This window comes from Conger conger, chromosome 7 (assembly GCF_963514075.1).
Source record: "Conger conger chromosome 7, fConCon1.1, whole genome shotgun sequence".
Taxonomy (NCBI): Eukaryota; Metazoa; Chordata; class Actinopteri; order Anguilliformes; family Congridae; genus Conger; species Conger conger.
In genome coordinates this window covers 40,293,477-40,319,040 of record NC_083766.1, presented here as the reverse complement: position 1 = coordinate 40,319,040, position 25,564 = coordinate 40,293,477, and the positions used below count along the sequence as shown (strand labels likewise).

Below are 25,564 nucleotides of genomic sequence, written 5' to 3'. Positions count from 1 at the left end.
TCCTTGCAACAAATTAAAGATAGATAGTTACAAGAAAGCGAAATCACGCTGACAACTGACGGTACTTCAAAATTAGGGCACAAATATGGAACTGCAGGCCTTTATTTTAAAGATGGGAGTCGGCTACATTTAGGACTTTGTGAGCAATCGTCAGGTTCTGCTCAATGCACATTCGACACAATTGTTGAAATGGTGCACGACGTTATAAACAGCAATAGTGAGACCAATGCTAACCATTCCGAAAAAGACATATTTTTTAAAATGACCAATTTAGTGGGTGATAGGGCATGCACCGAGAAAAAATTTTAATGAAATTCTATCTAAATATAGAATGCAAATCCTGCCCGAAATAGTTAACGGATTTGAACAAATGGTAAATGGTTGGCATTTATACAGCGCCTTTATCCAAAGCGTTGTACAATTGATGCTTCTCATTCACCCATTCATACACACACTCACACACCGACAGCGATTGGCTGCCATGCAAGGCATCAACCAGCTCGTCAGGAGCATTTGGGGGTTAGGTGTAATGCTCAGGGACACTTCAACACAGCCCGGACGGGGGGATCGAACCGGCAACCCTCCAACTGCCAGACGACTGCTCTTACTGCCTGAGCCATGTGGACTCAACAATTCAGTGACATGGAAAAAAGAAAGCTTTCTCTGGTCAATGAATTGTTCTGCGGTATGCACTTAATTGATGGACTTGCCCATCAGGCGGGTGTTACGTTAGACATGTGGGAATTAATGATTTTCGGCGATGATAAAGTACGTAGCTCGGAGCACAATCATACGCACAAAATATCTGGAGAGAGTGGCACAGTTAGGCTAATTAGAACCGTAGGTAAGGCCGTCCAAGAACGCGGATGCGAAAAAAGCGGAAAACCAGTACAATTGAGAACTTTTTTGCTTAACAGAAATGGTTCTGCTTATGTACCATTGGTATCGCACAAATGTGATGTTTTACAACGCTGCAGGCATTTATTACCTCCATGCAGATTTAGTGTTGTGCAATTTATTGCAGGGTGTAGAGCATTAGGCTTGATATCTAAATTAGTTACTGAACCCCTTTGGACTGCTCTCTCTAAAAAAGAGCATGTTCTTCAAATGAATAGCCGTTACAGAGAACTCGTCTCAAAACTTAAAGAATGGCAGGTAGACAGCAGCAACTTTATTAAGGGGGAGGTCCATCTATTTGATGACATAAATGTCCACAGAGGACTTATCCTTCAAAAACTTACTGAAACTACAACAAGAGATTTTGATGACATGACCCAGCAAGTTGCAGAACTTGTGTTTGCGAGTCTTGTTAAAGTTTGCTGCAGGATGGTCGCTGATCATCTTGAACATGGGAGGTATTATGATGTACCATTAGATGAATACAGCACAATGGCACCTGCTCCCAAAACCAATGCCGCTTGTGAGCGTGACTTTGGTATGTTCGATAACTTACTTAAAACAAAATCCAGCCAGCAAAATAGCTCTAGAAGGCATGATCATGTTCAAGCAAAATAAAACGTGGGAGTGGCTTTCAAAATTAGATTCCAAAAAGAGGTCAGAGGTTCTTGCAACTGCACGAACATCTGTGAAAGAGCAGAGAGCCACATTTTGTGAACGAATGTTCAAAATAAGAGAAAACCGGCTGCAAGCACTTAGAGAAAAACATGATCGCCAAACACAAAAAGACATTCATAAAAAGGAAAAAATCACAGTCGAGTTAGGTAAACACGGAGGGCTCTGGACTAGTGTATTAGAAATGAACAACATAGAAGTTTTAGAACAGTCTGCTAAACTTCCAGCTGTAATTACACAGTTGATGTTTAGAAGATTTGTTATGGGTCAAAAAAATGATAAGATCTCCAAAAATGGAAAAAGGCTCAGTTTAGACCAACTAATCAGTAATCTGAAGAGTGTAGTATCATTATCTGAGCCGTGCAACATAAAGGTAGAAGAAACATTTTCTGCTACACCTGTAGGTTTAGTTGCACAGAAAAAAGAAGAGTTTTTGAGGGATGTGGGATGGAAGCGAGCTGGTTTAGGTGGTTTAGGTGTCGTTAGAGTTCCAAGCATCAAAAGTCCCACACAATTACTAGGCAAACGTGTAAAACATGCCTTCACTGAAGAGGGAATAGTTAAACGGTTTAATGCCACTGTAATAGACCATAGACAGGTACATGATACATACAACTTTAGAAATAAAATAATAAAATATGACGGTTACAGGAAAATGTACTGGTTTCCTTTATGGTCCGAATACAATTCATTCCTGTGAGTCCAGAGGACTTGGTTGGGAAGAAAATTGAACATTTATTAGCACAGAAGATGGTAGTGCTTGCTGGTGGCCAGGCAAAGTAATTAATTTTAATGGTAAAGACTCCTTCCTCATAGATTACGAAGAAGAGGAGGATGATGAAAAGGGTAATTCTGTAGCAGAGTACCCACTTTTACTAGATTATTTTGAAAATGAAGTTATAATTTTATCATGAAAATATGCTAAATCAGATAATAGGCTAGTTTTAGGACCCTTTTTGTTCCAAATAGGTGTTTTTTAATAGTCAATTCTAAATGGGCAGGACACAATAGGAGACTGTGAATAGGCCATTTCTAAATAGGCGATTCTCAATAACCGTTTCGATAGGCAGTTGTTTATAGACAATTATAAATAGATGTTTCTAAATAGGCAAATCTAATTAACTGGTTCTTGTGAGGTTGAGGAGGTGCGGAGAGCCAGGTGCGACTAAGGGGTAATCCCTTGTAAGCGGACACACAAACGTGCCCGCCACTAAGACCCCGGGGGGTAGAGGAGACAGCACTGAACACGGAGACAACTCCGCACAAATAAAAGGAAGAGCCCCAAATAACGGCTCTGAAAATAAAAACTACCCTACAAAACCAGGGTGAAAATCACAACCAAAAATGAGTGCGTAAAGGCTAGCACTCCTAGCCCGGACCGGGGAAAACCCAAAATAAAAGTACAACCCAGTATAAAAGACAGGGCGAACAAAAATAAAGACTCAGCAGTCGCAGCTCCGATTCAAAACCGCTGACTAAATAGGCAATTCTAGATAGGTAGACTTCAATTGTATATTTAAGAAAACATTTTTTTATTATTAAATAGTTATGGAATGACAGGTGGCGATATGAAACCGAGGGCCTGAGAGGGTGACTCCCTGTTGAGCCAGCTGTCAGCCCTCAATAGATATATAGGAGAACAATACACCGGTTTAGATTTAACTAAAGTGCCTATAACATAAAATAACATTAAAAAGTTAGTAAATGTTTATAGACTGGCAACTGGTGATATGAGACAGGGGCCCCGAGAGGGTAACTCCCTGTTAAGCCAGCTGTCAGCCCTAGATATTCTATAGTACAGGTAAAACATGTTACTTTTATTGGTGTTGAGATGGAAGCTTAGTAGGGTAGGTGCTCAGTATATAGTTGCTCCCCCGACTGCCACACATACTCACCCACACTCAGAACCTTGTTTACACTGCACTCACACACTGGCACTCACACAAAAAAAAAAAAAAAAAAGTTCCTTGTTACTAATGTATTATTAAGTGAAAGGGAGGTGAATCATATTGAATCTAGTTGCCCAAAAGCCATTTATTGTTTTCTAAAGAACATTATTTGTTCATTGTTTTCTAATAACATATTTATTATTTGCTATTCATTTTGAACAGCACCACTTAGAAACTTTTGGCCATATTTAATTCCAGGGCAGCTGTATTTTAAATGACTTACCTTCTTTACCCATTCTGTTCTGTTCTATGTTCTAGTAAGGTGTTTTTTAAGTATTTAAGCCATCTTTGTTCCATAGTGTGAAATGCCCAATGATGACGACAGTACCATGCAGCCAATCATGTGATTGCCAAGAGCATGTATCAATGAGGTCAAAGACCTATGACTTGTTTTCTGAGGGCAAATTTAATTTTACTAAAATTTTACTGAAATCTAGTAGTAGTAGTAGTAGTAGTAGTAGTAGTAGTAGTAGTAGTAATTAGTGCAAGGAGCATTAGCTTTGCCGTGTTAATGATTGTATGCATTCCAATATAGTATCGACATTTGCATTGGTCGGTTTTACCTTTTCGTTCTCTCATTCTCATGCTTTAACAGTCAAACATCTTCCAGCAACTGCTCTCCCATTTACAGTTAAAACGGTCCTAGCACGGTATCGTGAGCTTGGACAATATAGCATAGCTATCTTCCATTGACGACTCTGGGTATTACTGGTCAGCGCAGAAAAAGCAAGAAACTGGTCGAAATTACGTCTGCCATTTTACCCCTTGCACGTGATCGAATAATGTAAGCAAATTAAACTATTCTGATTGGTTGGACATGACTGTAGCGCCAGAGGAGGGCAGGGAGCCAGGGTAATAACGGTATAATTATAATTAGAGTACAGCTAAATATATCGTTTAACCAAATGAATATCAGAGCTATTATTGCATACTGCAATCATATTACCAGTGTAGCGTCTCGGTACACCGCCGAGGTAGCAACAGGCCTACGCTAGGTTGTGCGAAAGATTTTTAAAATAATATATGTATATATATGTTTGGCTTATGTAGCCCAATGTGGAGTTGTGTGTGTGTGCTCTCCGACAGCATGCTGAGGGGCTTGGAGGAGTCAATGCCCGGTGTGACCCTGTGGTTACACCCGGGTACGACCCTCCAAAGAACCATGCACCAGCACCAGCATCACTTTGCTCACATCCGGGAGAATATCTTGCTGCTGGTGCATATTGGAACAAACAACATCGCAAGCGGGGACTCCCTTCACGACATCCTCAGGGGAATGCTGGAACTGATAGATAGGATAAGTGGAGTATGTCAGTATGAAGTAAGGTTTGCTATATGCTCCATTTTACCCCGGCCGGTGGACGATGCCTCTACAAAAATTACCGTAAAAGAAGCAAATTGGCTACTGGAGCATCTGTCCTTTCAAAAAGAGGGTGTCATTTATCTTAGGACCAATGGATTATTTCTGAAGCATTCGCGCCCAATTACGTCACTTTACTGCCCTGACCGGCTACATCTCAGTGATGAGGGCAAACGTAGACTTTTTAATTATTCAAATCGTTTTTTATTTCTGTATTTTAATGGATAGGGCAAAATGTTTAGGTCTTACTTCTCTTTAATGTTTTTTTCCGAGTTGCTTCAGAATTTTAATTAGTTTAATTTTTTTTTCATTTATAATATCAGTTTTCAGTTCCATGTTGTTTTTCCATATATGAAAATGCACGCAGTCCTCCTTGTTCTTAGTGTCCTTTCTATGAACATTTGGACGAGTGCAACATTTTGGCCAAATGCTTATGGTCTTGCCCCAGCGACGCTTTGTCATCCATTTCCAATGAATTAATTACGTGTATTTTAAAACAATCTTCCATATTTTAATATGCATCGCAGACCTGCATTCACCCGAGGATTTGGACCCAGCAGACTTTAAAACTCTCCCTTAAATCAGCAATATACGAATAAAGGTGTTTTTTGGTCATGTAAAGTCAATGTAAACTGGAAGTCATTAAACTAACCCCGGAAGATCTTAGCTCTTAATTTAAGAACGCTTGATAGCCACTTTCCTTAGCTAAGGAAAGGAAAGCCTGTTGTAGTCATTGCATTAGTAATTGCACAGAAGAATGGCATTTGTTTACATGCACGCGAACAGAAGTTCCAGAACGCTAATAATTCTCAAATGGAACACTTGATTGTCGTGGTGCCGTTTTCGGTGCCGTCTGAGTCCTACTCTTATCATTGATAGAACGCTAAGAAAATGCGAGTTTAAAAGTCACTAAAACAGTGTGTATATCACATTAAAATATCAGATACGGACAATTTATGTCCACAATACGTAAATTTAAGGTTGAACTGATATTTTAATCGCAATATTCATGTTGATTTCCGGAAATATTTTTTTCGGTTGTCCTCCCTACTACTGGAAAGACCAGTAGATTCTTGAAGACCACTATCCCAGGTACACATGCCATCGATGCCATACGTCAAAACACGATTCCCCGCAAAGCGCATTGTAGAAGCGCACCACAATTTTAAATGGGCATAGTTGACCAACGTTCAGATGGCGTGACCGCAGTTGACAAATGCAAAGTAACCACAATTTTAAGTGTCCCACTCAACCTGAAACCACCCTACCTGGAGACACTCGGTTGAGCGTGTGGGTGCCGTCTTCCATGGTGGCCCAGAATCGAATTTTCACTGCGAATGCTCGGTAGACTTGATCCTTGGCAAAGATTCGCCCGCCTGTGCATTATTGGTCTTACACAGCCTGCGTTTCAAGAAACCGTGTAGTGCGTCTTCAGAAACACTGTAGTGCTGCGCGTAGCTAATACCAACTGTTTAGCTAAACACGGGGAAATACATGAAGTATGACTGGCCAGTAAGCGCGAACGCCTTCACACTCCATAGTGAAATATGTTAAAATAAGTTTAATCACATAAACAGCTGGTCGCTCATTCTGTTAATACGTCTCACTTAACATGGCGACTTTACTCGCATTAAGAATGATCGTGGAACTCTATGCCATTCTATTAATCCAGTAGGCTATGTATTACCTTCTCGCACTTGCCCTGTTTCGGCTGTAACCAGGCAACCGAGCCGTTTTGGGTGTAGCATAACGTTAAGAGTTTGACCACTACGAGATTTAGTATAGTGGGCGATTTTTGAATATACTTAACATATTCGTTGTTATTCCCTGTTAGCTAGTGGAAACAATAACCACTAACCACTTCTTTTATAATTATATAATAAACCATTTCACTTTTTGTTAAGCTTTATATCGTCATACAGCCTAGCTATTGTATTTCAATAGGGATCATTCTGTTTGCATAAACATGGCTTCGTTATCTGACTGCAAAACAAAAATAATCTTAATGTTAGGCTACATAACATCGAAACGAACCAGTCATGCTAAGCATGCATCTTTACTAATCAAATACAGATGTGTACTCTGTCAGACAATATCAAAGTCCTCTGTAAGTACCTCCACCCCCTTTACGATTGGTTAAAACTTCTGGAAAGGCTAGGTTAACGGTACACGTTTTATTTAAGTCACTAAGCATATGTTACAGCAGCTTTAGTTAAAACGTGTTCAAATCGCGCTGTTATTTCTTTTTCCGAGCATGGCTACAGCACACGACAGAGCCGTTCTTCAAACTATATTCAGCCCGACAACCCCATTCGGAGATGTGCCTGGCTTGAACCAAATAGAGGACCTGAACGATGACGGTAAAATGTGCCACGTCCCTCCTAAAAATAAAAGTACTGGATATAGATTAATTAAACGTGCAGACCTTTCAGACACATTTTTGAAATGTATTAGTTATACCAGAGGTTATCAACCTATGGTTTTCCATAGTTTCTTAATATAACCAAACATTCGCTATGTTTCCAGACCGTGTGTTCGACTCACACCTCCTGAAGCAGGTGAAGGACTTGGAGGTTCTGGGTGTAGCAGCCGCAGAATCGGGCGACTTGCCCGCGGCACTAGAGCGCTTCAGCGAGGCAATCAAGGTGCTGCCACAGAGAGCCTCTGCCTATAACAATCGAGCCCAGACGCGTCGGCTTCTGGGGGACACTGAAGGTAGTTTCATCGTAAAAACTGGTAGTTAGATAGCTACACAGGGAAAACTGAAAAATCAGCCAGAATTCTTAAAGGAGTAACAGGGTGGTTGGTCACACTTTCTAGGTTTTATACGCAATTTGCACAAGAGGGCATTGAACAAACACGATGAAAGTATTAAATATGTCCGTTCTTTAGTTTTGGAGAAGTACGCGTCTTAAATGTATCGTCCTATTTTCAACGGTTGAGAATTTTCTCCTGGTATGCGTCACACGAGGATAACCATAACCACTCCCCTTATCCATCAATCTGAACTCGTGACCAGCTCCGTGAAGTTGGCAACAATTAGACTTCCTGTACAGAAGTTCCGGTCTCAACTTCCTGTGATTTTCCGTCAAAATAAGAGCTGCTGAGTAACGTTAAATAATGAGAACATAGTTACCGCGTTTTCTGCGCTTCCTCACATAATTATAAATTCATTGCTGATACAACTTATAAAAGTCTACTAGCTAGCTTGCTATTTGACTAGTTACTATAATGTAGGCCAAGCATAAATTGCTTGACACTGTCGGTTCAATAACAGCTCATTTGCATACCTGCTTACTGTTTGAAAAAAATGTTGCCATATATGAAGGGGCATACATTAAATCTATGTATAATATCTATAAAATTATATATTTGTGTGCTGCGCATTGCAATACAAAGCAGAGCTTTGTAGTGCAAAAGCACACATCTTAATATTCTCAGCCATACTTCATAATTGTGTGCTGCGCATTGCAATACAAAGAAGAGCTTTGTATTGCAGTTAAACAGTTAAAATTGAAGGAGTAGCGGCAGTTTGTGTGTACAACTTTGTGTAAATGTTTAACTGCGTACAACTTTGTGTAAATGTTTAACTGCTTACGGCCTGAATGCTAGTGGTGAAGCTAACTGGCGCTGGTGCCGAACAAATCCATGTATCTTCAAAAGTATAAGTCAGATCTAATTTATTTTGAGCGACCCAAGACCTCAATGGCGATTCCGATCTATGAGATGTGTCTGTAGGATTTGAAATGCAGGAGCGGTGACAGTTTATAAATCACCATATTATGCCTACTTTACGCGGCAGTTGACGCTTCAGATAACATTGGAGTCAATGAGAGCTGGATCCAGCACTCTCCGCACTTTTGGGCGATTTATTAAAAAACCGTGAGTCCTATCTCAATGAAAGTAACATTAAATGAGAGAGGACAAGTTTCTCTACATTTTGATGTATAAATTGTTGTTGTAGAGTAGAAGCTGTGGGAGTAAGATGAGAATGTCTTGAATATTTTTGATACAATTTAGAAGGGCTGAATGCTATAGTGGGTGATGTCACTGCACTCTAAAGCCACGCAATACACACCCATTATAAAATCTGAAAATCTCAAAAATTTCATAAAACATAAACTGTGATTTTGTAAAAACCGTAGAAGATATCAAAAAGTGTCTTTAGACCAACACAGTTCAAAGTCTTGTGACCCGTTTAAACCTTTAATCACGTTTCTGCGACAAAGTATGACGAAGTGGTGTGGCTCCAAAGAGGGGTGGGTTTGATCAATTTGTGAGATTTTTTTTTACGAATTCTCATTCATTCCTATGGGCAAAATTCGGTCGGTTTTTCGGATTTTGGAAGAAAACGAGATGTCGCAGACTTGAGAAAAGTCTTTCCCATCGATTCCCGTCTATTCCGGTCGTTTTGATATATATCTTGCCTGGGATTTCTCAAAGCTGTGGGAGGAGTAGCATGCCGAACTTTTGAAGGAAGAAAATAAAATAAAATAAAATAAAATTATGAAGTATGGCTGAGAATAATAAGGTGTGTGCTTTTGCACTACAAAGCTCTGCTTTGTATTGCAATGCGCAGCACACAATTAAATAAAATTATGAAGTATGGCTGAGAATAATAAGGTGTGTGCTTTTGCACTACAAAGCTCTACAGAGCTTTGTATTGCAATGCGCAGCATACAATTAAATAAAATTATGAAGTATGGCTGAGAATATTAAGGTGTGTGCTTTTGCACTACAAAGCTCTGCTTTGTATTGCAATGCGCACCACACAATTAAATAAAATTATGAAGTATGGCTGAGAATAATAAGGTGTGTGCTTTTGCACTACAAAGCTCTACAGAGCTTTGTATTGCAATGTGCAGCACACAATTAAATAAAATTATGAAGTATAGCTGAGAATAATAAGGTGTGTGCTTTTGCACTACAAAGCTCTACAGAGCTTTGTATTGCAATGCGCAGCACACAATTAAATAAAATTATGAAGTATGGCTGAGAATAATAAGGTGTGTGCTTTTGCACTACAAAGCTCTGCTTTGTATTGCAATGCGGAGCACACAATTAAAATTAAATAAAATTATGAAGTATGGCTGAGAATATTAAGGTGTGTGCTTTTGCACTACAAAGCTCTGCTTTGTATTGCAATGCGCAGCACACAATTAAATAAAATTATGTAGTATGGCTGAGAATATTAAGGTGTGTGCTTTTGCACTACAAAGCTCTGCTTTGTATTGTAATGCGCAGCACACAATTAAATAAAATTATGAAGTATGGCTGAGAATATTAAGGTGTGTGCTTTTGCACTACAAAGCTCTGCTTTGTATTGCAATGCGCAGCACACAATTAAATAAAATTAAATAAAATTATGAAGTATGGCTGAGAATATTAAGGTGTGTGCTTTTGCACTACAAAGCTCTGCTTTGTATTGCAATGCGCAGCACACAATAAAATATGGCGATTTTTAAACTGCCACAACTCCTGCATTCTAAATCCTACCGACACGTCTCATAGATCGATCTCCCCACTGAAGTCTCGGTTCACTCAAAATGATTTTAAAAAAAAATGTGAGTTATAGTTTTCAAGATACAGCGATTTGTTTGACGTTAGCTTCGGTGCTAGCTTTCGTTAGCTTTGTTGCGCTAGCTTGCGTTAGCTTCGGTGCTAGCTTGCGTTAGCTTCGTCGCGCTAGTTAGCGTTAGCTTCGGCGCTAGCTAGCTTAACTAACTAACTGACGGTCTGACTAACTGATTAACTAAGTGGCTGTTACTAACTGACTAACTAACTAGCTAGCTGACTGGCTAACTAGTTAGCTGACTGGCTAACTAACTAGCTGACTGGCTAACTGGCTAGCTGACTGGCTAACTAACTAACTAGCTAGTTAGCTGACTTACTGACAGACTAACTAGCTAGCTAGCTGACTGGCTAACTAAGCTCAGGTGATTAGTGAACTGTCACTAATTTATATTTACCAAAACTAATGCAGTGTAATATTCTATAAAGTTTATTATTTTAGAGAGATGTTGATTTGGTTGTTTGTTATCTGTAGTTTGTGATGCTGTTGAACTGTATGTATGTTCTGCCTCGGCCGAACACGTCTAACTAAGTAATTAATAAGAATAATTAACTAAATAACTAGCTAACTGACTGACTCCATCCTGTCCACATTATATGAAAATACCAAGGTTTTTAACTGTTTTATTTCTATGTCCATGTCTTAATGGTTGTGCTAACTGTAACAGGAGGGTGGGTGTGGTTGAGCAACCCATACTTAGCCAGACAACGCCACCTTGGGAATTGTACCCTTATACTGCCCAGACCACCCTAGCAACCACCCAGAACACCCTAGCAACCGCCCAGAACACCCTAGCAACTGCCCCGAACATGTGTATAGATGAGGATGTCTATTTTTGTGAGGACCAAATTTTGTTTTAGATCTGTGTGTGTGTGTGTGTGGCCTATGAACTTATCATAAGGGCAAATACACACACACACACACACACACACAAGTGTATAGATGAGGTTCTCCATTTTTGTGAGGACCCAATTGTGGGTTATATCTGTGTTTGTGTGAGGGATGGGCACCAGCAGCAGCACACTTAAAATTTCCCTGGAATTTTTTCTAGTACTATTTATTATCTAAAATCATGTTCCCACCCAACTCATTTGCATAGCTGATAACTCAAAAACTATAAATTGTTTCAAAATGAAAGGGGGTATACATTTGTTAGCTGGACCCATATCTTTAATATTAAACAGTCCTTTCTGTGAAATCCTGTGCCGAGCAATTGTTGCTGTGTTTCTAGTGTGGGGAGGCCATACCTTGCTATTGACTGTCAGTTGCCATCCAACTCATTTGCATAGCTCATAACTCAAAAACTATGAATTGTTTCAAAATGAAAGGGGGTATACACATTTGTTAGCTGGACCCATATCTTTAATATTCTACAGTCCTTTGTGTGAAATCATGTTCCCAGCCACTGTTGCTGTGTTTCCAGTGTGGGGTGGCCATACGTTGCTATAGACTGTCAATTCACAAGCAGCTCATTTGTATAGCTGATAACTGAAAAGCTATAAAATGTTTCAAAATGAAAGGGGGTATACATTTGTTAGCTGGACCCATATCTTTAATATTCTACAGTCCTTTCTGTGAAAGCATGTTCTGAGCAATTTTTGCTGTGTTTCTAGTGTGGGGTGGCCATACGTTGCTATAGACTGTCAATTCACAAGCAGCTCATTTGTATAGCTGATAACTGAAAAGCTATAAATTGTTTCAAAATGAAAGGGGGTATACATTTGTTAGCTGGACCCATATCTTTAATATTCTACAGTCCTTTCTGTGAAAGCATGTTCTGAGCAATTGTTGCTGTGTTTCCAATGTGGGGAGGCCACACATTTCCTAGAATGCAAAGTGTTTCCTTTTTTTTTTTTCATTGAAGGGAGGGGGGTTAATAATTCTAAAGTCTAAATTCATAATATGCGTATTTGACTGCATATCTTCAAAAGAGCAAGTAGAGCATTGTAAAGTAGAAGTTGCTCACTCGTGTTCTGCTCGATGCATGTCCAAATCTCCTAATCAAAATACATGTATTAGCTCAAAAATAAATGTACCCATTAACTTAGAATTGCATGATCTAGCGATTCTGAAAGGAAACAATTGGCTAAATGATTCCATTATAGACACATACCTGTAATTTCTAATCAGAACAGTACCCGAAAAAAGAATTCTTGCAGTCCCCGCTACATTTGTTAGCCAGGAACTGTATAGTTTGTACTGCGAGACAATTGAGGTCTTGGCAAATTTACCAAATTTAAAAAGAAATTAGTGGAGATTTAAATTTGTCCTTGTTCCAGTGAATTTAGATGTGTTACATTGGACCATGATTCAATGGAACATTGCAGCATATTAGAGGGAAAAATATTTTTAAAAGCAATATTAATGGATTCACTGAAGCACCACAACTCATCTTTATTAGCAGTTCTTGACCGTCTCTCACTCTATTTATCTTTACAGTATTTTTGCATTACAGGAAAACTACATCCTGTAAATTTCGTTTTTGAATATGCTCACCAATGTCCTTCCTTTCCAGGTCAGTTAGATGGGAGCAGCTGTGGACTTTACGTTTGTCTGTTTTCAAAAAGTATAATACTTGATAGTAATCAGTTAAATTGCAGTCCAAGTAAAATGCGAAAGGTTTTCCTAGATGACTTAACTTAAAATGAAATACTCATTAGAATTAGCCCAGCAGTAAATCCTCCTTATAATTAAGGCCTCAGTTTGTTTCCAAGTCCCATCTGTGTCCCTCCTTACTTCCCACTGCCATATTGTCGTTTTTTCCCCCTTGTCTTCATCACAATCATGCTGCAGCGCTGAGACACCCCCCACATACTGCCCCAGGACCGCCACCTCCTTCATCTGCACCCTGCCAATCTCACACACATTCAAAACCCATCACACAAACAAATTGTTCAGAATTAACTGTTAATTGTTTTATCTGACCATCATTGTCACCCGTAAGCCGGCCAGAGGAGGATGCCCCCCCCCCCCCCACTTAAGTCTGGTTCCTCCCAAGGTTTCTTCCTTCTCCACCTTGGAAGTTTTTCCTTGCCACTGTTGCCCTAGGCTTGCTTTTGTGGGGGAAAAGGCTGGGGTTTGCTCTAAAGCTGTGTTTCTCAACTCTAGTCTTGCTGGAAGGTTTTTGTTGTAACCAGAAACTGAAACAACTAATTTAATAACTGAACCAATCATACCACCAAAAATGCCCTTAATTAAATAAATCAGTTCCTGGTTGAGAAGCACTGCTCTAAAGCATGTCCTGACAAATATAGCGTGAAATATGCAAAACAAATAAAGTTGATTTGACTTTAATTTCATTGTAAAGTTGCATGGTTTGGGTTTATCCCTGGGTATATAGATCTATAATGAGCAACTTGTGAATTGACAGTCTATAGCAATGAATGCCCACCCTGCACCTGACACACAGAAACAATTGCTGGGAACATGATTTCACCGAAAGGACTGTAGAATATTAAAGATATGGGTCCAGCTAACAAATGTATACCCCCTTTCATTTTGAAACAATTCATAGTTTTTGAGTTATCAGCTATGCAAATGAGCTGCTTGTGAATTGACAGTCTATAGCAACGTATGGCCACCCCACACTGGAAACACAGCAACAATGGCTGGGAACATGATTTCACACAAAGGACTGTAGAATATTAAAGATATGGGTCCAGCTAACAAATGTGTATACCCCCTTTCATTTTGAAACAATTTATAGTTTTTGAGTTATGAGCTATGCAAATGAGTTGGGTGGCAACTGACAGTCAATAGCAACGTATGGCCACCCCACACTGGAAACACAGCAACAATTGCTCGGCACAGGATTTCACAGAAAGGACTATAGAATATTAAAGATATGGGTCCAGCTAACAAATGTATACCCCCTTTCATTTTGAAACAATTCATAGTTTTTGAGTTATCAGCTATGCAAATGAGCTGCTTGTGAATTGACAGTCTATGGCAATGCATGCCCATACCACACCTGACAGACAGCAACAACAGGTGGCAAAGTTTTTATTGAAATTTGTGCACAATTTTATATTCTCTGCAAATACATCACAATCATATCCAACTGTATTAATTTAACAATTAAAATTGACAAAATTACAGTTCATAAATAATCTTATTCACCAAACTTTTATTTTGATAAATGCGTACCGGAAGTCTCCAATTGTGGCACGCAACATTAGTCAACTTCACGGAGCTCTCGTGACCCATAGTTTGCGCCGCTCGCCTCCAGGCAAGACAATTAAAATATTTGACTAATGTTACGTTCACTTAAATTAGAGTGCCTTTTACGCTCTGTTAGACTATTTCTGCTTATATTCCTTGAGCTAGCTAGCTAGTTTGCTTTCATAAGGACGTTATAGTTGTGCTTTTATCTTAACTTGGCTAGCTAGCTAGCAAAAAAATATCATTGGATAAGTCCGCGTCCTTACCTCAGCTATCCATAGTTGATACACTAAGTTAGCTAGTTTGTGAAAAATCAATCTCCCAGGATGAGTGTATATCCTGGAGTTAGCTGGGTCATTCTACGAAAACGTGCCATTTTATGTCCCTGACACAAAAACTACCTCATAAAGCTATATTAACAACAAAACATTAAAAAATTTAGTTGGTATCATTTGGTAAATAAACAGTCTTCATTTTTAAAATATATACATTGATTTATTTCATGAATTTTAAAGACTTTTTGTATTGTATATCTTGTAAACATTGTAAAAATAGCTAAAAATGGCTTGTCCCTGGGTAAAATATTTCTATTCCAACAGGCTTTTAAGGAGGATGAAATCAAATTATCTGAAAACAAATTATACTTATGAAAAGCTTCAATTGTCAGTTAACCTATAATGCATGTATTTCATTCTATACCTTTTTGGAATATTGAAAAAAATAACATTTTAGTGCTGTCCCTGCGTTTTGGACAATGGACTATCCCAAAAGTGACATAATTTTCAGGAAATGATATCCTCTGCCTTTTATGAAGATGATGCCAAGCAGACAAGTAAGTGCTCCTCTTTTTTGATGGATTTTCATTGAGTTATGTTTAGTCTGACAGAAGGGGACAGTCATAGTGTGTCAATCTTGTTACCATGATATCATGTATTAAAAAGTTATTTTATGGAAAATGTAAATGTACATATAAACAAGCATATTAGCCTCTTGAATGCACACCATGTGGCGTCATTGTGTTAACCACATGGCTAGTAATGGCTGCCAAAAACATATTTTGTCAACCCTGTTACTGTCAACCCTGTTACTATTAACCCTTTCCCTGCCATGTCCCAATGTTTACTGTGTGTTCAAAACCAGAATTATTTATACAATACATAATTTTTAATAATATTTATACTACAAATAGCATGTTTTGTCCCTAAATGTGTTTGTTAGCCTATTAAACTGAAAACTATATATATAAATTCATATAGGTTATTGACCGCTGATGTGCATTGACCCCATCATCTCATTAGGTTTTGAAACTGCTTCAAATTATAATATAAGTAACAATGTGAAATAACCTATTGTGAACAAGAAACGTGATTTAATATGCATTTGTATTTTACATGCTTTTGTTACGCTTTACCCCACACCAGTAGATTATTTAATCAGTATTTCATTGTGTTGCAGGCAACATTGTGAGGGGCGTTTAAGATCAAAGAAGGAGAGAAAAAGGCTCTGACTTGAACTTGAGGAATTGAAGCAAAGGCTTGGCCAGATTGTTGAACTTGCAGCTCAGTTTGTTAATGGGGAGGCTGCTCTGCTGTTTTTCATCAGAAATTCCTGGGAGATGATTTGAATTGACACTGATTGTATTTGAGAGGATGCATCAGATAGCATCATTTCATCCATCCATCCATCCATTATCTGAACCCGCTTATCCTGAACAGGGTCGCAGGGGGGCTGGAGCCTATCCCAGCATACATTGGGCGAAAGGCAGGAATATACCCTGGACAGGTCGCCAGTCCATCGCAGGGCACACACACCATTCACTCACACACACACTCATACCTACGGGCAATTTAGACTCTCCAATCAGCCTAACCTGCATGTCTTTGGACTATGGGAGGAAACCGGAGTACCCGGAGGAAACCCACGCAGTCACGGGGAGAACATGCAAACTCCACACAGAGAGGCCCCGGCCGGGATTCGAACCCAGGACCTCCTTGCTGTGAGGCGGCAGTGCTACCCACTGCGCCATCCGTGCCGCCTGCATCATTTCATTTTGATGCAAATTAGTTTAGTTTTAATTCTTTCATAATTTTAATAAAATAACTGTTTTACATATATGTCTTCATTTCCATAATGTTCTATGCCAAATCCACTTACTACAGTCTAAAAACAAACTCGTCTCCTGAACAGGTATGCTACCATCAATCCTGTTACTCTTATAATACTCTTATTTAATGAATAGAAATAAAAGTCAAATATACATAAACTCTTTTGATATGTTAAGTAAAATATAACAATACCCCCCTTAAGTAGTTAGGATATGATTATAAACACATTTGTTTGTTTTCATGATTTTTTTCCTAAAAACTAAGATACAGTGAGTGAGTGAGGCAGATTGCACATGAGTGTATTCATCCATGTAAAAAAAACCATATTCCTCATTATTTTAATTTATAAACACTCTTAATGTAAACAGGGATGATGTATCTTTCATAATATACCAGATTTATTATAAGTATGACTTCAAATCATTTTAAATACAATTTGATGTGTGTAACAGGGTTGACAAAACACACTCGTGCATGTTGATTATTTTAAGAAAATAAATAAGTAAGATAGCCTGAGATTACACCACATATTTTTCTGACAGGTAAGGGTCTATTTAATCCAAATAAATCCTTAAACACAACAAAAACAATACTTTGAAAATCTGATTTTCAGAATGCAAAATGGCACGTATTCGTAGAATGACCCAGCTATTGTAACAAACAAAAATGTAAAAAAACCCCAAAAAAAACATTTGTTTTGTTGTTGCCTAAAGACAACTGCCAAGTGTCATATTCAACCACCATGTTACTCCTTTAAATTCAGTAACCGTACTGTGTAAGAAAATTGTGTTTTTGTTCATACTGGTTTTTGTTGATTGATTTTGACTAAACATTGCTGCATACCTTACCCTTTTGTGTCCTCACTAATAAAAAAAAATGTATTTGCATGTTTTTGTTCACGGGAAAAAATACATCAACAGTGTATTTGACTGATTGCTCATGTTTTGTTTTTTTTTACTTTTTGTCGTTTTTTACGTTGACGGGTACACAGTAGGATAATCAGGCACAATTCCCCCCTTCAGAAAAATGGTGGTTGGCTCAATCGACCGCTTGTGGGCGTAAAATGCTTTTTTTGCCTGGCAGTGGTGTTTGTTAAATTTCAACCGGGTTCAATATTGTTTTCATTGTCCAGTTTTAATAAAATTAAAAAATCACGAAAATGTAAGATGACATTTTGTAGGATGTGTAGTTTGAGCTGTTTGAGCCTATTCTAATGTGAGCCTATGGAAAGGGGTAGCCTACTTTAGGCAATTTCAAAGAATTTTTATATTGACTCACTTTGTTTTCGATCATTAGAGGGATGTTGCTACACAACATTTTAGTACCTGCTTTTGCCCATCTAGCTCATGTTTTTTCCTTAAAAAAAATTCAACTGGGTTCTCTTTGTGAAAAGGGTGCTTGGTTACCGAAGAAGGTTTGAAAGTTTCATTGCTTCATTGGACACAGTTTCTGCACATAAGGCACACAATCGGTTCGGTGCCTGAGAATCACCCGTCGCAACAAATCCATACGTTATGCATGAGGAATAATAGGCTACGTCCGATTGAAACTCGCTTTACTTTTCTTTTTAAGATTTTCAGGTTGCGGATCTCATTCACGGTCACTTTAGCTGAACTGCTAATGAAGATGTTTCAATGGATGTTTGCTGAAGCCCTTTTCTCTGTAGTACAGCTTGGATGAAAGCTGAATTAATGAAGTGCAATAACCATTAGGAGTCATCAACGCAGCCAATCGGCATGTTGTGGGTGTCACTACAAGTGTGCTGCAGATATTATTTTAAATTATTAACACAGAATGTTTTGGATTAAACAAATGAGTAGCCTATTAAATTTCTTTTCTCCCGAATTCACAAATATTTTAGAATTGAAATTATTATTATTTCTTTATTTAAAGTAGTCAAGTCGAAGACCGGCAGCAGATGCTTCACGGCCCGGTACCAGTCTGCGGCCCAGGGGTTGGGAACCCCTGGCTTATACCAATGATTTCACATTCGTTATGCATTTTATTTCGTCAACCCTGTTACCAAAAGTTATGCAATTGCTTGGATATAAATGTTAAATAAGTCCTTTATTTACCCCTCCATTTTTTTAAAGAAATGAATGTCTACATGTCAAAATGTCAAAACAAGTGCTATTTGTTCCAAAAGAAAATACAGGGTAACAGGGTTGAGTTTTTTGCACAGAATTCACAAATATGCTAAATTTGGGTAACTCACGTCTAATAATGGCAGGGGTACAGTGAGGCCCTTCTAATAATTATGTTAAATGTATTTTTTTTAAATACATTACTTTCAAGCTATAATTTTCATAACAGGATTGTACTTTGGGAGTGACCTTCTCAATCAGTATCACAATATCAGTGAAAATACGGGAAATGCCTGTATTTTCCCATTACCTTCAGGAAATTCAGATGAGGTAACTTCCTGTTGAACATCTGACTTGTGGAATATTTGAAATATTTCCTAGGGATGGATGTGTTCAGGTAACACGTTTGAGTGAATATGATGGGACACAACTGAAATGTAAATTCCTCATAACTTATAATGACCAACTCATGAAAAAATGTGTTTCAAGCATGAGATATGAAATGGACAATAATGCAAAAAATAAGGATTTTAAGTTTATTTATAATGGACTGGGACAGGCAGAACTTTGCATTCATATTTGTACTTTTAATATCACTGGGACACAAATGGCACCCCAATCCTGGAATCACCCATAATTTAGTCAATTGTACAACTCGTCAATAATAATAATGTAAAAAAGAGATCAGCCTGTATTGTGCACCCTGATTCACCTTGTTCTCCTCTGTGTCTCAGGAGCACTGGAGGATCTTGAGCAAGCCATTTCTCTGAGTGGGGGTGCAGGTTTTACTGCCTGTCAAGCCTTGGTACAGAGGGGCCTGCTGCTCCGTCTGGCATGTCGGGACGAGGATGCACGAGTGGACTTCGAACGTGCGGCGGCGCTAGGCAGCGAGTTTGCCCGCTACCAGGCAGTGCTGCTCAATCCTTATGCTGCACTCTGCAACCGCATGCTATCCAAGGTCATCAACAAACTGCGCAACCCAGAGATTTATGGTTCACATGATCCATAGGTGGTTTTAAAGACTAATTACGACAAAAGATGGTGCATGCCAGTTTTCAATTCAAACAATTACTAAATTAGGCTCTTTGACAGTTGCTTCATTAAATGAATAGAATTAGATCTCACCTGAGCACCTGTGCGCATCATTTTTGCCTGGTACAAATCAGGTGAAATAATGTGAGTGTGTGCATGCATGCCTGCGCAAGTTTTTTTTCCTCATCTTATTCTGATCCCTGTACATTTTTCATTTGTCCGTAAGCCACCTTGTTTTTACTGGAATTGAAAGTGCTTCATGCCAGCCCTGGTATGTCACTCCAGTAAAGTAACCATCTATTGAAAACAGTGAATAAAAACAATTTGGCTCAATTGTGCGGTTTGTGGTTTATTTATTGTTAAAAACAACACATTTTTACACATTCCAGTACAGTCTCTTAATAGCAAGAAATGAGAAGGCAGAATGTACACTCAGTGAGCACTTTATTAGGTAGACCAATACACAAGCTTCTTAATGCAGGTATTTAATCAGCCAATCGTGGCTAAATCCATAAAAGTATGCAGACATAATCAAGAGGTTCAGTTTTCAGACCAAATGTCAGAATAGAGAAGAAATGTGATCTAAGTGACTTTGACCAAGGTATGATTATTGGTGCCAGATAGGGTGGTTTGAGTTTTTTTTAAATACATTGCTTTCAAGCTATAATTTTCGTAACAGGGTTATACTTTGGGAGTGACCTTCTCAATCAGTATCACAAATATCAGTGAAAATACGGGAAAGGCCAGTATTTTCCCATTACCTTCAGGAAATTCAGATGAGGCCGCTTCGTGTTGAACATCTGACTTGTGGAATATTTAAAATATTTCATAGGGATGGATGTGTTCAGGTAACATGTTTGAGTGAATATGATGGGACACAACTGAAATGTAAATTCCTCATAACTTATAATGACCAAATCATGAAAACATGTGTTTCAAGCATAAAATAAATATTTGATAAAGTGCGCAGTGAGTGTATATATTGCACTGTCAAATATGACCGCAATAAAGTTTTTAAAAGAAAGATGTACTGTGGTCCACAGTTATGCTGCTTGTGGCCTACAGGGCGAGCTCTAGCTGACTGGGAAGAGCAGGAAGCCGGTGAACGTACTGTCAGCACCTTCCCCACTTGGAAGAAAGACTTTTTCAGTGGACTGTACGGAGACTTCATCACCCACCTCCAGCTTCAGCACCACTGAGCCAGAGGTCACCAGGAAGCCTCTCTCTGGAGTGTCACAGAAACCAACCTTTGTCTCCAGACCCTTGTTAATATTGAGGCAGATAGCACTGCGCACAGTCATGTGGTAGGAAAAGTAGTAGTAGCCTTTGATGGTGCTTTTGAAGACTCCTTTGTTCAGGGGGTCTCCTACTATGACTGCCGGTTCAAACTCAATGGCAGTGTTACCTTTGATCATGTTTCTTTCGGGCCTTTTGGAAGAGAAGAATGACTTCTTGGCAGAGGTGGCAGCCGTTGATGTTCCTTTCTCCCCCTTGGGACCTGGAAGGCCAGGTGAGCCTGGAAACCCAGAGTCCCCTGCAACACCTGCCCTCCCAGGGACGCCCGGCAACCCAGGTTCTCCTTTCTGACCCTTCAAAAGCTGGTCATGATCCCCTGCAGCAATATAACACAAATATGTAAAATAATAGGCTTATATGTTTTTTCATTAATATGGTGTTTTTCATGAACTAAAGTGACACACTGATACTGAAGTCATGGCCTTGTTATCAAAGTGGATGAATGCCTCTGTATGAGGCTACATGTGTGTATATATATATATATACATCTCAATGATAATTAAGCAAACCAGATGCATTTCACAATTTGGAGTGCCACAGCAAAGCGTCTAAATACTTATGTAAATGAAAGATTTCAGTTTTAGATTTTTAATACATTTGTAAACAGAAATATATATATTATTTATTTCTGATTTTTCCCTTTTTCTCCCAATTTGGTAGCCAATTGTACCCTATCTAATCCAATTAGTGATACACCACCCACCCTCGGTGGCCTGAAGGGAACTGGCGATCCAAGAACAACACGCCTTCTTCAAGCCGTCTCGTCTCATGCTTGTGACCCTGATTTCGAGGCGCCCAGGGTGCTGTTGTACGCGGCGATCTGCTAACCCTGCCAAGTCCCTCCCTCTGGAGCAGCAAGCCAATTGTGCCACTCCACAAAAGCCAGCCAAACTTGGCTTTTGGTAGGAGCGGGAATCGAACCCCAGTCCTCGGTGTGCAACTGCAACGAACTGCAACCGCAAGTCCGCTGCATCTTAGCCTGTTGCGCTTATATCTACAACACAAGTTATCAGAATATATTGCTGACAATTATAAAAATAGACATTTGTCAACATAATTGACAAATATTCAAAGTTAATTAAAAACGGCTTAAGTATTTAATTTTATGAAGTTATATGACCCAGGTCTGTTTATTGTTTCTACATGTTCTGTCATACAATTATCTCTGACAACCATGGTAAATGTGTTACCGTCATCTCCTTTCTGTCCCTTTGGCCCATCTTTCCCATTTGGCCCATGTGAGCCAGGGATGCCTGGAACTCCGGGATAACCCTTGTATGCACTGCACTTATCTGCGGCTGATGAAGTCAGAAGGGAAATAAGAATTCCAATCAGTGCTGTAGCCTGGACTGACATCATGGGAAAGGAGATCTAAAAAAAAAGGAACCACAATAGGGTAATATGTAAATGGTAACTCATCATAATTTCTTTTGGAAATCTCTGTAAAAATCCATTTTAAGTCTTGAAAGTATTGTGCATCAGAAGTAGACAGGGGCTAACTTCTTAGGCTGACTGATCTGTCTTAATTGGAAAATATGTAGTGTTACTGTACTAGTAAGACTGGGATCAAAATGCAATTGCACATCCAGCACGACTATTTATGCATCTGTCCCCTGGCACACACTACTGTTTCTGGCAAGTTTGACCAGAAAGCATTTTTATGAGATTACAGCAAGAAGAAAATCCACTTTAAATCTATATCAATTCAATTTGTTTGACTTCCATTTCTTTCTGAAATGTACACAACAGAAGGATTTTACAACAAATTACTTGAAAATAACCTTTTATTTTCTGTGCAGAATCATTGCCAGAATTCTTGCAATTACAATATGAAAGGAGATATATCATTTTCTTCTTATGTTGATTACTCACCAAGTCTTCAACAATGTCTGCAATTTGATGAGTGAGAGTCCTCTGTTAGAGGCGGTTGGAGCACTCTCATTCCAGTCAAATGAAGAAATAAAATGTGAATGATTGCTACATCGCAGAGGAAGTCAGGAAAATTTTGCAAACATGACAAAGTGACCATATTTCCTCTTAAAGAACTTTGTTTCTGTTCTGCTTCTGAGTTGATTTCCCAAGAAGCTGTTTTCATATCATTTTTTTAAATGAAAACAAATCACTAATGCATACACAATTAAATGCATATGTTAACTTTAGTTGAATATTGGTCTGAACTGTGTGAGGGAATTGTTCCAATTCAGATCTAATTTTGGTTGTAGAAACCACTTCTTTTTAAGTTGGCAGTCAGCGTTATAGGTCTTGAACAAGGGTGATGACCCCACAGAGTTTTGGACATACTCTGAGACAAGACATCCACCTACAATATAAAAGGCAAGGTTATCCACAGTTATGTAGCATTAGTCATAATCAGTAAGGCTGAGAGAAAAGACAAGTATGGGGAATCAGAAGTCACCTTTCTTTGTCACTTCAAACTGCCACTGTACATGTTGCAAAGACAAGTGCACTGTTTGAATGTGGTGTATTAAAATATCACTGTTGTAATGTAATGTTGCTACTGCTATTATTATTATTATTATTATTATTATTATTATTATTATTATTATTATTATTTTAACCCTGAAATAACCTGAGGCTGTAGCATGAACAATCACCCTTTCATTACTATAGATATAGTGCAGCAATATTTGAACATAACTGGGTAATTTTGCCATTATAAACCCAGGGTAGTAAAAAATAATATAGTATATAATATAGTAAATAACATAAAAATTACGGCAGACGATTTAAGCTTAAGGTTGTCTATGGTCAACAATCATAAAAAATCATAACAATTGCAAAAACTGTTCTCTGGAAAAAATAGAATCAGCGGATAGCATTGGAGAGCCAAAACTTGAGAAATTTTGCTATTTGAGAATCAAATTCTTTCCTTCAAGAATAATGCAGACGGTGAGTGATGCAAACTGAAAGAAGGTATTGGTCAGGTACTTAACCCTCTTATTATGTTTATGACCTCCACAGTTTTAGCAGACATAAAATTATTGCAAAATACAAATTTTGACACTTGTGTGTCGCCTTGTTGACTAGCCTTTTATCCATAAATATGAAAAATCTGTGAGAAACTCATTTTAGAGCCTAAGGTACAGGAAGTTAAAAGGTTTGGCACCTATATGGGAAAGTGCCACCAGAATCATCCACAAAGATAAAAATAAAAATGGTTGGATATTTTCTGACATTTTATACAGTTACAGGGGGTCAAAATAAGCCCATACAACACATGCAAATTTGGTACAGGACTTCTGAAAGCAAAGCATCATGTTTATTGCACGTTTACTATTTAATCCCTCCAAAAATAAAAAAAGTAAAAAATCTGTATCAAGATGAAAAAACTGTCTTTCAAGAGATGTCAAACACTCAATGGGGTCAAATTGTTCCCAAACATAATTGGAAGGTTAATGGGGCAGCTCATCAAAAAATTTTATGAAGGTATATTTTCACTTAGCCGGTACTATCTAACAAACAAACAAACAGTATAAAACAACCATGATGTGGTTAAAGATTTTCTGCTTTAATTTGAGGGTACTGGATTTATATTGCATCCGTACTGGATGAACTATATAGGAATTACAGCCCTTTTTAGACATAGTCTGATTTTAGCCAAATTTTTGTGGGACCAAAAGTAATTGGACAAATTAACTTAAAGTAATCATTTAATATTTTGTTGCAAATCTTTTGCAATCAATGACTGCCTGAAGTCTACGACCCATTCACATCACCACATGCTGGGTATCTTACCTGGTGAAGCTTTGACATGCCTATCCTGCAACCCTCTTCAGCTCCTGCTTGTTTTGGGGGTTATTTGCCTTCAGTCTTCAGCAAGTGAAATGCATGCTCAATAGGTTTGAGGTCTGATGATTGACTCGTCCAGTAAAGAACATTCCACTTTTTGGCCCAGGAAAGCTCCTTGGTGTCATGATCTGTATTTTCTGTCGAAGTCCCTAGCGTTTCACATTTCATCACTTCCTGACTATCGTGCACACCTGATTCTCGCTTCCCCTTCTTATCTATTCTATTTAAACCTGTCTGTTCTGCCTGTTCTTTGCCAGATTGGAATGTGCTCCTACCATTCCCTCCAGCGTTTTCTCTGGCTGATCGGCCTGTGTTTAAACCTGCTTTGTGTACCTGTTCTACCGCCTTTTGGATTCTCCTTCTGTTCACGTTTGACCCGCTGTGTTTGGACTTTGTTTGGATTCCCTGTTTATGATTTCGGATTTTGTTTTGGTTTATCTGCCTTCTCTGACTGCCTTTCTATTAACAAACTTTTGCCCGTGACCATGACCACGTTTTGGATTACCTTTGTTATATCTGTTTTCTTGGTTACTGGACCCTGCCTGGATTACCGGCTATAAACTGCATTGTCTATTACATTCCCGTTTGCCTGTGGTTGACCATTGCCTGTTTGCCAGTCATTC

The 25,564-nt window shown here is 38.6% G+C and overlaps 3 protein-coding genes across 3 annotated transcripts in view; 1 reads left to right on the top strand and 2 right to left on the bottom strand.

The window, feature by feature from the left end:
* Window positions 1-7,827, bottom strand: part of LOC133133288 (uncharacterized) — a 38,475-nt gene extending 30,648 nt beyond the window's left edge. The window contains exons 1-2 of the mRNA XM_061249394.1: window positions 6,569-7,827; window positions 6,150-6,282 (exon numbers count right to left, since the gene is read on the bottom strand). Coding sequence (XP_061105378.1) covers window positions 6,150-6,282; window positions 6,569-6,629 — 194 coding nt within the window. The 5' untranslated portion in view covers window positions 6,630-7,827. The remainder of the gene's footprint in view (window positions 1-6,149; window positions 6,283-6,568) is intronic.
* On the top strand, window positions 7,007-20,168 carry ttc36 (tetratricopeptide repeat domain 36). The gene is made up of 3 exons (XM_061247922.1): window positions 7,007-7,241; window positions 7,408-7,596; window positions 19,538-20,168. The coding sequence occupies exons 1-3, from the start codon at window positions 7,136-7,138 to the stop codon at window positions 19,810-19,812; spliced, it is 570 nt and encodes a 189-aa protein (XP_061103906.1). The 5' UTR covers window positions 7,007-7,135; the 3' UTR covers window positions 19,813-20,168.
* Window positions 20,169-23,119, bottom strand: c1qb (complement component 1, q subcomponent, B chain). Its single transcript, XM_061247921.1, has 3 exons — window positions 23,004-23,119; window positions 22,322-22,502; window positions 20,169-21,447 (listed from the first exon to the last, which is right to left on the bottom strand). The coding sequence occupies exons 2-3, from the start codon at window positions 22,488-22,490 to the stop codon at window positions 20,909-20,911; spliced, it is 708 nt and encodes a 235-aa protein (XP_061103905.1). The 5' UTR covers window positions 22,491-22,502; window positions 23,004-23,119; the 3' UTR covers window positions 20,169-20,908.
* Between the last annotated feature and the right edge of the window lie 2,445 nt (window positions 23,120-25,564).

What these genes read in the sequence shown, in the direction of transcription:
- ttc36 (XM_061247922.1), top strand. Translation starts at nt 7,136, where the DNA reads ATGGCTACAGCACACGACAGAGCCGTTCTTCAAACTATATTCAGCCCG. An exon ending in AGAGGACCTGAACGATGACG is followed by an intron (nt 7,242 to 7,407) that starts GTAAAATGTGCC and finishes CTATGTTTCCAG; the next exon opens with ACCGTGTGTTCGACTCACAC. An exon ending in GCTTCTGGGGGACACTGAAG is followed by an intron (nt 7,597 to 19,537) that starts GTAGTTTCATCG and finishes TCTGTGTCTCAG; the next exon opens with GAGCACTGGAGGATCTTGAG.
- c1qb (XM_061247921.1), bottom strand. Translation starts at nt 22,490, where the DNA reads ATGATGTCAGTCCAGGCTACAGCACTGATTGGAATTCTTATTTCCCTT. An exon ending in GGGACAGAAAGGAGATGACG is followed by an intron (nt 21,448 to 22,321) that starts GTAACACATTTA and finishes ATATTGCTGCAG; the next exon opens with GGGATCATGACCAGCTTTTG.